The sequence below is a fragment of the Nothoprocta perdicaria genome, unplaced genomic scaffold (genome assembly GCF_003342845.1).
Source record: "Nothoprocta perdicaria isolate Ctin4 unplaced genomic scaffold, notPer1 scaffold_42, whole genome shotgun sequence".
Taxonomy (NCBI): domain Eukaryota; kingdom Metazoa; phylum Chordata; class Aves; order Tinamiformes; family Tinamidae; genus Nothoprocta; species Nothoprocta perdicaria.
The window spans coordinates 2,447,481-2,460,872 of NW_020455666.1; the positions used below are offsets into that span (position 1 = coordinate 2,447,481).

The window sequence follows — 13,392 nt, forward strand, 5'->3', positions numbered from 1 at the left end:
CTTTAAATGAATGCTATCAAAACCCATATGTCTCATGAATGCTCTTTGCAACTGAATTCTGCCTTTTACTCCTAACTGTTGTTTTTTTTTCTTGTATATGCTGTTTACTTTTGTTACGGTGACTACAGATCAAGGTAGACAACCACTACGATTTTCAGGACATAGCCAGCGTGGTAGCGCTTACTCAGACCTACGCCACTACTGAACCCTTCATAGACTCCAAATACGACATCAGGATCCAAAAGATAGGCAGTAACTACAAAGCATACATGTGAGCTAAAAACTTGTCTTTTTTCATCCTTTTATTTCAAAATTGATAAGCATCAGCAAGATTAAGACTGTTAGATGAGTCTCTGAATTGAAATGTGATGTCTGCATGTCATGCTCTTTGGAAAGAAGGTATTTCAGACATGTCAGATTTTCCAGGTTTATCAAGTTTTTCTTTAAGTTGATTGTCATTGGGAGAATAAAACAACAGGTAAGCCTGCCACAAGAGTTTTCCTGCTAACATTTCTTCATATATTCTTATAAAGAAATGAGCAGTTGGAAGGGAAGTTTCTTTGAACAGAGGAGCTTATTAAATGTCTTTTTTTTCTTTTGCCCACTTTGGTCAAATTTTCTTTTCCCTCTGAAGATATTTAGATAGCATTCATTCATACAAACCTGAATGATAACCTTACACAAATGGAAGAAAGTACTCTTACTGTAACAGGTGTAAGAAAAATTCTAATCATACATTGCCCTTCACATATTTGGATGAAAATCTGTTTTAGAAGAGCTGTTCGATACGTTGGCACATACTTGTTAAGAGATACTGTACCAGAAACCTAATGGGTATTTCAGAAACAACTTTAAACAGAGCAACAAGACAGATTATTGTGTATCCGTTGAGTTTGGTAACTGTCTTTCTGCACACTTTTACCCTGTTACAATGATCCAACAGTGTAACTTGGTATAGACTCCGTTTATGTTTAACATGAGTCAGAGCAGTTCATATACTTGTCCCTTCATGGTTGTAGTTCTCATGCAAGAAAAATACTCTCTCTCTCCCCCCTCCAAGGACTCCTGCAACACTGAAGACAAAAGAGATTTCTTGTATGTTGACATTAGAATAGAAAACAGTAAAATAAAGTCAGATTCTTTATCAGTAAACATTATTGAACTCCAAGCAACCCATAAGTATTAAGACGCAGAAGTGAGAACTGGTTTAAAAATGCATTAAATGTTTTTACGTATCAAGCATAGAATAAGCAGTAGGTTTCAAGTAATTTAGAAACAGAAAGCAAGATCTATTAGGAATGTGGAACCCTTTGCCTAGGGGTGTAAACCTCTGAAAGTTCCTAGCTTTTTCCCCTGCCTGGAGAATCCATCCTACTTTTTTCCACAAATTGCCATACTCTTGCTCTCTAAAGTTCCAGCTCTCTTGTCAGTCCGAGCCATATCTTGGTCCCAGTCCCACCTCTTTAATCTGAACATTTCTACCGTTCAGTTTTCTACCCTCTTGTATCCTACCCTCATTCCCTTTCCCTTTTACTCTGCACTCAGTCCTATTTGATAGCCTTGTTCTCCCTCTACTTGCAGTTACTACATCTCTGTTTCTGTATCTGTGACCATTTGATACAACTATTTAAGACTCTTCAAGTCTAATGTTAAGATTTTCTGTCCAGTTGGTATTTTGGTAGGCAAATTTCTTGTGTATTACTCTCCCTTCCCCTGTTTAGAATATACAGTTGCTTTGTGTCTCTTACAGCTCCCCGTTAGTGGTTATTACACATTTTAAGATACCCGCAGAGACACATACTGTATTTGTTCAGTAGCTTGGTTGTCCAGAACATTGCATTTCATAGGGCAGGGCCCTATACTTAAAATCTGAATTCAGTTCAATCTTTAAAATAACATTTGTAAGATTCAGACATGGTAATTCAGACATTTTTTAAGCATAAATGTTTCTTCTTTCTAGAAGAAGCAGTTAGCCTAAAAGACAGCAAAGATAAGTTAAAATGACAGAGCGTTCTTCCTAATTTCTACTGCTTTTTAAGGTTGTATTCCCTAAAAACTAAGGATTCATACAAATACTGAAAGTCTATCAACCTTTTTTTCTCTAGATTCTTTCATACAGTTGTTACACACAAAAAAGAAAGTTATTCATTGTTATAAAGCATCATAAAAGAGAATATTTACCAAATGTAAATTTTTTCTTTTTTTACATTATGTCAATAGTATATTGTCTTACAGCTGGTTCTCATTTTCTTCTGTTACACAGGAACAGAGTACTTAAAGTTACCACAAGAAAAGTACCAGCTGAACATTTATTTCTGTAGTTTAAAGAGAGTTATTAAGAGCCTCAGTTTTATAAATCTGTGGGAAATTGTGGTATGAGTGGATCCACGATTCCTGAAACACTGGTGCTTGCCATCTGTCAGTAGAGATTATAGCCAAAAGGCAACATTGGATCCCCCTAAATACTATGACTCCTCAGAAATGCTTAACTAGTACTACTAGTACTGTTACAGAATTCACATGACTTCAAGGAAATAAAGTTAAAAGGGTCTAACACAAAAAAATAAAGAGAAATTCCTTTCTATGTCTAAAATCAATACATTGAATCCATAACTGTGCACCAAAGTTCAAGAAACAGAAGCACAGCACTACATGAACCGCATCTACCTTGCACATGGACAGGCTACCATTACAAGAAGTATAGGTAACTGTTTCTACATTTTTTTTCTGGTGAGAAGTCACTTAACATAGAATTTGCATCAATTTCTTTAAAATGATGTGTTACAAAACAGAAGGTGTTGGAAAGGGACAAGCACAAGTTGCTTAGAATTGTTTATGCTGATTACAGATTTTTCCCCATCTCCCAGTTTCAATGCATTTCTTCATATATTACAAAAAACAACTCAAGTGAGAACATCTCAAGCCTGAACGTCATGCAGTCAGACAGTCTAGGAGATATTTTCTGTAGTATTTAATTATTATTTAGTAGAAGAAGAGAAAATAATGATGAAAAAACACATTTAGCACTTATCAGAACACAAGCACAGAAGTGTGTTTGTGTGGTGGGGGTGGAATCTAAATGTTGCCATAGAGGAAATCATACATGAATCATATATGAATGACCAGAATTGTGTCTAAGTTTAAAAGGCCAGAATGTCAGTTTGGTATTCTGCACAGTGTAACCAAACAGCTCTGCTGTTCTAGAGACTTTCCTTGTGGCTCCACCGCACAAGCTCCATCTTGGCGTTTAAGAGAATGAAACTATAAACAAGAGTGGGCRTGTGAGGAGCTTGGTGATCCCCCAGCTCAGTGTGTGTCCCCAGCACCCCAGGTGGCCCCAAGGGGGCCCTACAGTCACACAGCAGGTCTTGAYTCTGCTTCAGATTCAACAGGGAACAGGGCTTAATAATAAGTTGCTCTGAAAGGGGACACATGGAAATAAGTACTGCTTGAAAAAGTGAAACTGAAATCACAAAATAGCCTTATTCCTGAGAAGTGTTGCCTTGCATCCGCAACTCAGTACACATATTCCCTTTTCACTAGTTTCTCCCACATTCACAAAGAATATGCTGCCTTAGAAGGGCTTTATGCTTCATGTTCAACTGTAAAAGACTCTTATAGAAAGGTCAACATTCACCCACAATTGCTATTGACCCTTGCAATTAGATTAATAGAAAGATGAGGAGAATACAGTACTTCTGCCTGATATACTTTTAATAAATTTACTATTAATTTACTGTTAATTTACTGTCTGGAAGTAGTTTATAGTTTGTGTCYTTAGCTTATTCCCAGTGGAGTATTTCAGTTAAGAAAACAATAATCTTTTCAGCCCTAGTAACAGTCCTAAAGTCTTGAGCGGGGAGGGAGGGAGGCGGGGGGAAGCTTTATGTGGAAAAAAATCTTAGCAATAAAAGAGGTAATTCTGAGTATGGAAATAAAACTGTTTAGATTATATGAGGAAACTAGAAAAGAAGGAAACTTGGATGAGAATCTAAAATACAACTCTAAAACAGGTTCTTGGATCACACTTAAACTTTGGAGTTCTATGGATCTAAAATGAGAACCTATAGCATATAAAGTAGGAATGTAAGTTATTTAATTAGTTTCCAACTGATAACTTCTTATTTCTAGCACTTTTGCATTTAAAAAAAACTTAAATGAACACAACTTTCACAGCATTGTCATACTTCTTACCATTCCTGCACACCTGCGGTGCGGTGAGTGTTACTGCCAATTGTGATGCTTGGTTAGATTTCATCTTTTAAGATGATTTTTTAATAATAAACTGTGAGATAGGAAAAAGATGTAAATACTTTTACGTCATATAACAGTAAAAATCAGGAAACTTTAAGAAAAAGTGAAGATATAAAAACATTGTCTGTCTCTTGTAATATTTCCCCCCTTTCAGGAGGACTTCCATATCCGGCAACTGGAAGACAAACACGGGCTCGGCAATGCTGGAACAAATTGCTATGTCAGATAAGTAAGTTAAGGCTCATGCATCACACTGCTGATTTGTAACTCATGGTAAATGAATGCCCCTAGTTCATTTTGGTAAAAACCTTTGAATTAGGTGAAAGAAATGAGCCAGGACTTTCCAAGTGAAGTTGTCCTAGGGTTAAGTACCCAAATTAAGTACTAGATGTAGGTGCTTTAAGTGAACATTTGAGTTCTTAAATCAACTGTGTATCTAGAAGACTACTGGCATTTTCTCCAGATAATCCCATGATCCCATTTTTCAGCTTCAACCTTCAGTCATTTTCACTGGTTCATATGTAGTGCTCTTCCTTTCCCCCACCTTGCCATGCTGTTTGTAACCATTCTTCTTCTATCTTGAAACTAAGCAATGTGTCTGATTGAACTGCTGTCTCTTCACATTTGAAATTTCTACTTAACTGAGATTTTTAGTCCAAATGCTGGGATATACTGAGGCTTATTTCCCTCACGCCATCATTTCAGCTCTGTACTTTGGCTTATTCTGCTTTTCTTTATTCTCTTTCCAGCTTGTACTGGTTATGTTTTTGCAATCCAGCCAGTTATATTCTCCTTGCAGTGCCATATTGAAGCTTGAGTCTACAACAACTGACCTGTCAGTATTGCTCATTTGCACCAAGTTCCTCCACAGTACCTGGACCTCTCCTGCAAAAGAAAGTTTTGACACTCTTCTATGGCTATGAATTTTCTCTTGTTCAGTTTCTTCAAAGATTTTTCCCTGTGGAAACTGAAAATACTCTATATCATAAAAGTGTCATTCAAAAGGATTTTAAGTTCAAAAAAATGGTTCATTTTCAGTAGTAGGTTTTTTTTTCGGTGTTTGAAAGTCTGGAACTTACAACAACTTCGTCCTTCTTAAGAGAGACCCAGGACCTGCACGAAACTCTGAGGAATTAGAACTCCCTGCTCCCCAGCCCATTCTGTCTAAACTGTGTCCTCATGGATCTTSCCTTGGTGGACAGAGTGGAGCTACATTATTTTCTCATTCTTATTCCCCTCCCACCTTCCTTGAGAAAGTGAGGTTATGCCTTCACTGAGGGGGGAAAAAAAGAACATTTTTTTAGTGTGTATAATTATGGTCCATGAAATATTTACAGGCTCTTTAGTTTTGCTGTAAGGCAAACTAAACAAAATCAASTATAGGCATGAGTGTAAAATGTTAACCTTGCGTGGCTACCTCACTTTGTGTTTCCACTTTTGAAAGTAAGACAATTAAAGCATAATATATTTTTTCCCATAAAAATATACTAACCCRTAAAAATAGTACTAACCAAGAAATACAGATCTTCTAGGCTGATGAAGGCAAAAGCGTAGAAAACGTTCATTTCTCCTCGTTGCAGAAACGGGTATGCATTATATGGTCATATTTGATTATGCTCCAAAATGTGCATGATTTCATGATTTAAGAAATTTTTTTCATGATTTAAGAAAAAGCGTTTTGCAAGCTTAGCACTGTTGGAGTTGACTGAATAGAAATCTTAAGTCTAGAAATGCTGAAAAGAAGAATAATATGCAGCACTACGAGGCGGTGGCTAAGCAGACAAATGCACTTCAGCATTACATTTCTCTTATTGTCTCCTCCATTTCAGACAGGCCGTTAGTGGTAGGATCAGAAGGTTCAGACCTATTCTAGTTGTGCAGACCTCGCTTGGCACCCCAGTTGCTCAGGTCCAGCCCCCCAAAGCACCACACTGAGTGCTCAGTCAGTTCTGAGGGTGCTGAGCACTGTATGGGCTCTGGGAGAACTGTGACCTCAGGCCAAACCTACTGTGTAAGACTTAGGTTTCAAACACAACAGGCTGGTCCAGCCAAGACCTTTCTTTCCGAATGTAAATGTAATTTTTCTGCTCTGTGCTAAGATATACTTTGGTATTTTGTGCCAGAAAAGGTCATTTGTAAGCAAGGAGTGCATGCAAGCAGTCCAATCAGTTGATGCATCTACAGATGTTGAAATTGTCAGGCATCCAAAGAAATCTCTCTTTTTGGACAAAAAGAATTTTTCTCATAGGAAAAAAAATTCTTTGCTAAAATGTTACGATCAGATTTTTTTTCAAACCATTCTATCCATTTCCATACCCTCTGCTTTTTTTTTTCCACTGAAACAGACTTGATGTAAAGAAAAATACAACACAGGAACTAAGAAGTATACTTGGAAAGGATGCTATTCCTAAAGATACATGTATGTGAATAAGAGCTTTATTCCTTACAGACTAGCTAGTAGTTTCCTTTAATCCTTTGACTGTGAGGTCAAATGCTGTTTTTATTATGTCTTTTTTTTTGTCAATGGAAAATACTATCATGTGGCAAATTTATTATCATGGCTCAAAATTTGGATCAAGAAGGAGCAGGATGTGGTCTGCAAAAGAAAATAGCTGTCACTAAGTTAAAATAGTAAATCAAGAAATATGATAAATATCTGCTTTAAACTGTTTTGTGGTGGTGGTAGTGATGGGGGGTTGTTTGTTTTTAGGAAAATGACTTCAGTAGGTAAAACTGTTGTATCTGGCTATATAACCTCTTTCAAGATCATATCGTTACTTAGCTGCTGCATAGGCATAGCTATGCTATTAGTTAATGAAAGTTCTTCGTGTGATTTTGTGTCTAAGAGCCAGTGTCGTCACTGAACAAACATACAGCTTGCATCACCTCAGTGAGCTCTCAGTGAAGTATTTTGGCTCCCTTTTTATGTCACTGACAACTCTCTATTTGATCRCAGGAACTGCCTCACTCTTTTTCTAATAAATCCCGCCTCGTTCCCATGTTAGTCAGATAATCTATCCACAGGATGGTCTATTCCTTGCAAGGAAAGTAAATCACAGTACTGCTTGTCCCTTCCTCTATCCATATTTCTTACCATGATTTTAGAAATGAAATGCAAGTGCTAATACGCTCAGTACTGTATGAAAGACTATCCTTTTTGTAAGATTGGTAAGCATTCTTCATCATTCTTAACAGCTTCTCTTGAATTTTAGTGTAATTGTCTGTAGCCCAACGTGAAAAATACTRTGCTTAGCTGCGAGCTGCCCAACTTTTAAATGTGTCCTGCAGCTGTTTCTCTTGTACCATCGTGACGGTTGTTTTGTCTCGTTCTTTCTTTTGACTTGTTCAGTGATGTATTTACAAAGCAATCAGTGCTGCTTTTCATTCCTCCATTTCCTTCCAGCCATTTAAGACAGAGACTCTCATTCTAGTTTCCCTGATAAACAGCCACATGTAAGTACGGTACCAAGCCTTGTAGGTAAGGCACACTTGGATTTGTGCACAAATAACACAAGTTTGAATTTCATAGAAGCCTTGTGAAATTTACTTTCTAAAACTCTTGGCATCGCTCAAGTCATAAAAATCAGTCAGATTAGTGCTCCTCTGTGGAGTTCTCAAATAGCCTTTAACCCCAACTGTCAAGCTATACTATGTGTTCCAGCATATCTGATCTTCAGGTTACTCACAGTTTAGAGCAGACATATGCTTGGAGCAACATAAGCTGAGACTGAAGCCAGCATAACATGATGTCAGGATATGGAGCCCCAGCTTTTATGGGTTCTACTGGGCAAAGCAGAATAACTGGGCCAGTATTTCTAAGCTGCTATTCTGGGAAATGCAGATATTGTGAAAGTGATGATACTGTGAAAATTCTGAATTTGAAACAAGCGTTATATAAAATACATTATTAAACAAAGCCTCCATAAAAACAAGACTGACAAGATACTCATGGAAAAAAATATTTTTATATAACAGGTACAAGCTTTGGGTTGACACCTGTTCTGAAATATTTGGTGGTTTGGACATCTGTGCTGTTAAAGCTGTTCATGGAAAGGATGGAAAAGATTATATTTTTGAGGTAAGCAACTTTTTTCAGTCTTTGCAAATACAAAACTTTTGTAATGGTTAGGCATTAGCTCATTTGCGTTTCAGGAAAGGGTGTATTTTTAAGCAATGTTTAAATCATAAAACAAAAGCCACATGTCCAACTTAGTGGCAATATTTGCTGGAAAATGTAACTATATCATATGGTAGTGTTTTTAGTGTCTGAGGAAATGTTCATAGACTACAAAACAAAACCAAATGTAGATGTCATATTTGCCCAACCCTTAGAATTCCTTTCCTGAGCAGGCTTACCAGTCTTTTCCGGAATACTTATTGATAGCACTGTGTTAAGGGAACCCCAGCAAAATTATACCTTTACATGGGAAGGGCAATTATGGATGAAGAGAAAACTTTTTTTCCAGCCTAAATGTGACTTTTAAGATACAATTTCTCATGAACATAAGTTTAGAAGATGATACTCAAGAACTTTTGGAAAAGTTTAAGCTTTTTGTTTGTTTTAAGTTTAGTATGAATAAATATAACTCCATCTACCCATAAAATTATAACTTGCATATCACACAGTTCAGGATTTCAGCATTGTCTATACTCTTAGAACTTATTTGGACTGTAAAGATTTCCAGAATCGCCCCCATTCAAAAGTAGATTCATATTTGCTGAAGCAAGAGTATTTTTATAAATGATGGGAGTAATCAGAGATACAGAAGGAGATTTTGGCTGGACCCTCTGTTATTATGTGTATCTATTTATAACATTCGTACATACATATATATAAGCGTTCATAATGCTGAGCTGTACATTTTCATTTTGTCATAATGTTAAACGGCTCTGCTTATTTTCTTATCTTGTTTCACAAAGGAGATGCACACGTTTATTTCTTCCTATTGCAAGTGCTGAGGTCTCCCAAATCAATAGCAATGTAAAAAAGTCTTTGCAACTTGCAGAACTAAACTATCAGCAAAACAATCAGGATTGTTCCCTAGCTTCTGAGGTACTGAGGAAAACTTGAGGAAATCCTCTTTTCCTGTCTGCCTGAACACACCAGAATTTATCGTATCTTATTTTAGCAGCATGAAAGAAGTGTTCGTTACTAAACAGCCTGTTTTTATTCCTTTATATACTCCAGAGTGTGTCCCCAGAAGTTACCATTAAATCTGTAATGCTTATCCCAGTGAAGTCCAAAAGAGTGAAAAATTATGTTTTACTGTTTCTGCAGCAGGCCCCTCTGACATTAGATGGAGTGATATAGAGGAAATTCCTGGACATAACTTTTGTCATGTGTGTGACTTCACTGTTTGCATGTAGCCGTGGGTTTGTCTCAGTACCTGCTTTCTGTGAAGGTCTTGGTGTCTGCTTACAGATAAGCTCTTCTTTACAATATAGCAATTGGTCTTTGGCAGCCTCACTCACATCACTTGAAGCTTTGGGGGATACTCTGCATACCCTGAGGCCCCCAAATGTCCCTCTCACACCGATTTATTTGAATTCATCACATTTGAGATAGGTCATGTTGATTTGGCTGGCTTTAAGCCATTATATTTTGAGCATATAATTTTAATTCTAAAATAAAGAAATGTAAATTATTTTAAGATACAAGGTAATGCTAGTAGTTAAAAAGCAAAAGGGGGTGTGTGTGCAAAAATACAAAACTAGACTAGCATTGCATTTAACAACTGTGTTCCTGGAACTGCAGGTTCCAGACGTAAATCAATGTTACCTCTCATAGGCTGTAGCCAAAACTAGTCTGAGGAATGACTGGCATCAACCCACTCCACAGAGCTGCTCCAACTGATCTCTTTTATTCCTTATTCCCCTTTCATGCTGCTGTAATTTTTTTTTTTTTTTTTTTTTTTTTCTCTCTCTCACTGGAAATGAAGGATGTTTTAACATCTGACTTCTTTTTTACATTCCTCAGTTCACAAATTCTGGTCAAACTAAATGGACTTCACTTTCATTCACTGAACTTCTTGATTATTTCATCATTTTTGGTATTGAATTTTAGAGGATCCTGAAAATCATGTATCAAGAAAAAAATATTCGAACATACATTTCTGTTTTCTGGAATAGGCCTTACACATCACATTAAAAATGCAGGTGACATATTAGGTAATAGACTGTTTTGTCCAACTTACCTTTACTTACTGTCAAGCTTTCATATATTTCTGACTCTCTCCAGGAACCTACTGGCAATTTTTCAAATTTTTGAGCAAAGCCAGCAAGCACCATCAACTTGTGTTTAAGTCAGTGTATACACTTCATCTCTTTTTATGAGACTTGGGTAGTCTGTTTGGTAAAAGGAAGGCAGGGAACAGTTTTCAATAATATAATTGCTATGGGAAATTGTATGGAGTATCTCAATTGCTGTTTCTGAACAAATGCTCTAATTTTCCATACRTTCATATTTTTAGAAGACAAAATTATAGGAATCATCAGGAACGGCTTTATAGAGCAGTTTAAGTAGTACACATAATGTTGCAATTAAAAGATCTGAGTAGATAGAGGCATGATAATTCTTACTGTTCTGCAGAATTGGCTGAATTGTTTGGAAGATGTAATGCTCATCAGGAAGAATATTTAGAATCTATATAACCTGTGGAAATACAGCATTGTTTGCAAAATTCATATCCAACAGAATATGTCTAAAACTTACTCCCAGTTGATGCTAAAAAGCCAGCTTCCAATCAACATTGATCACAGAATCTAGCAGTTACCACCCTATAGCTCTCATACAATAAAAGAGCAGAAGACTGTCTTTATCAGTAAGGAACAAATTCTGTCTTTTGTTTTAATTTCAACATGAGAAAATAATGATCTAGCACATGTCTGCCGCAACCAAGAACAAATAGCTAGACAGGACACTCAATCTGTAAATTTTGGGTTTATGCTGCAGTCCCACAGTTAAATCCATGTCCTCATCCATCTGTGTCCTGTTATAAAACTAAAGCTTTCTATATTACTGTCATTTTCCTTCTGCACGTGTGACCTGGCAATAAACACATGAATTTCCTAATGTATGAAGTAATGCATATAGATATGATCTCCTTGATTTTTAATTTGGGACATTCAACCACTGTAACCACCAGTACAAAAGCATGCATATATTTCAGCCAGCATAGCAGAGTGAATCTTAATTAGGGTAGAATTCTACTGAATTATCCTTCAGTATTCTAGGCAAAGACTAACTTCAGTGGAATTTTYTGCATTGAAGTTGGGAGAATAGCATTTGATAGCAGAGAGTGATAGGAGTAATTGAAATGTGACCATATAAATCTGACTGCACTAGAACCTTTATCAAAGGAAACTTCATTCATTTTCTTAGCAATTCTTTTGAACTTGCTTTTTCAGTAAATGTGGTTATTCGCGCACTGTAGCAGGGATTATAAAATTTCCTAACATTTTCTTCAGTATTAGCCCCTGCCAAATTCTCAGGACTGGCTGCATCTTCAGGTCTTGACAGCTTCTCAGGTCTGGTTGCATTTCATATTACAAACTAAAAGGGACCTTAGGAAAAAGCCTATGCTTATTTCATATCTAGTCAATATCTTTCTTCTCAGAGATAGATCTACATGCTCTCAGGCTCCACTGAATTTAAATGGTCTCCTCAAACTATTTTTCCTAATATTAATTACTTCTCCCATATTAAAAGTACATATTAAAGTGTTTATTAGCCTTTGCCGTTGCAGCCATGTTCTCCCCTAGAATTGCAAACATTCTGATCCCCAGAGACAATACAGAAAAATAACAAATTTGTAACACAGCAGCAACACAATCCAGCTTCCTTGATCGGCAGACCAGTCAAGGTAAGTTATTTTTGTCAGTACTCAGACTCTCAAGCGTAGACGTTAATTCCAAGTAAATTCCCCCAGTTCTCAGGGAAAATCTTCCCTCTTCCCTTTGGACTTACAATTTTCTTACCTTYTTGTGCAGTTCACAAGGGCTTTTTTGTTAGTTTTTCATGTGTAATTGTCCTCTCAGAYTGACTAGATTTCTACTTTGCAAGCCCTCTATCTGCCCCTACTCTTTCTGATTGCCCTTCTACTTAGCAGCCTACTTAGAGACCTTTCTCTTCCACTGTCTTATGCAATGTTCCTTTCCTTTGCCTTCCTTTAATCTGCTTCTTAAATCTCCACTACTGCTTCTTTTGTAGCACCATTTAGACTTGGACTTCATAAAGCCCTAGGCAAAGGATTTCTCATAACATATTCTGTAACAGATAAATGTGTCCAGATGATGGCAGTCAGAATGCTTCCTCATTCAAACAGCAGATAATCCCTTTGCAATTACTGATGTCTTATAATTGCACTGGTTCCTGTACTAATCCCATTCCATTTCCCTTTATGTTGCCAGAGTTGAATAAACAGTATTTTCTTCTCTTTCTTAGCAGTCTCAGTCTTGCAGCCCCAAACTCAAATACTTGCCTCATCCATGCTAGCAACAGAGAGCATAGACTAATTCTTTGAAAGGTCTTATTATTGAAAGGTCAGTGTTTTATTTTATCACAGTATCATGTTGACTTAAACAAGTTGCTGTAGTTTCTGCTACTGCTGCTAATATGTTCATTCAGTCTACTATAGTTCAAAAAAGGGATGTGTTAAGTGCATTTCAGAATATAGATAGTTTCCACATTACAAGAGAAATACATTTTATTCAATTAATTACTGAAAGGCATATAAGCTAAAGGTAAAACTGATGCAAATAAAGTGACCATCATTTATAGTGACCCATGTTTTTACTGACATGAGCAAAACATTATACTTTAGATTGTCTTAYACTTTACAGATGTCTTTGTGTGTGTGTGTGTGTAATATTTAGTGGGAAACTCCATTATTTTAAATAACTGAGCTAGGCACTGAAGGTATTTAAATGGTATTTAACTAGTATAGGCTGCAAATAGACTGCTGATAAATATTATGCATTGGGTATGCTTAAGTTTTGCCAAGCTCTGTAAAGTGGGAAGGTGTCAGCATGGCATTTCTATTACTTATTCACAGGTTTTAAAAAACTTATTAGCATTCCCCAAAATATTTTTTAATCCCTAATATACATTTATTTAAAGCATTAATGAATTCTGATAAG

The 13,392-nt window shown here is 36.5% G+C and overlaps 1 protein-coding gene across 1 annotated transcript in view; it reads left to right on the forward strand.

The window, feature by feature from the left end:
- SYN2 (synapsin II) overlaps positions 1 to 13,392 on the forward strand; it is a 120,978-nt gene that overhangs the window by 84,182 nt on the left and 23,404 nt on the right. Inside the window, exons 7-9 of the mRNA XM_026045989.1 lie at positions 129 to 271; positions 4,409 to 4,483; positions 8,230 to 8,332. Of these exons, the coding sequence (XP_025901774.1) occupies positions 129 to 271; positions 4,409 to 4,483; positions 8,230 to 8,332 (321 nt within the window). The remainder of the gene's footprint in view (positions 1 to 128; positions 272 to 4,408; positions 4,484 to 8,229; positions 8,333 to 13,392) is intronic.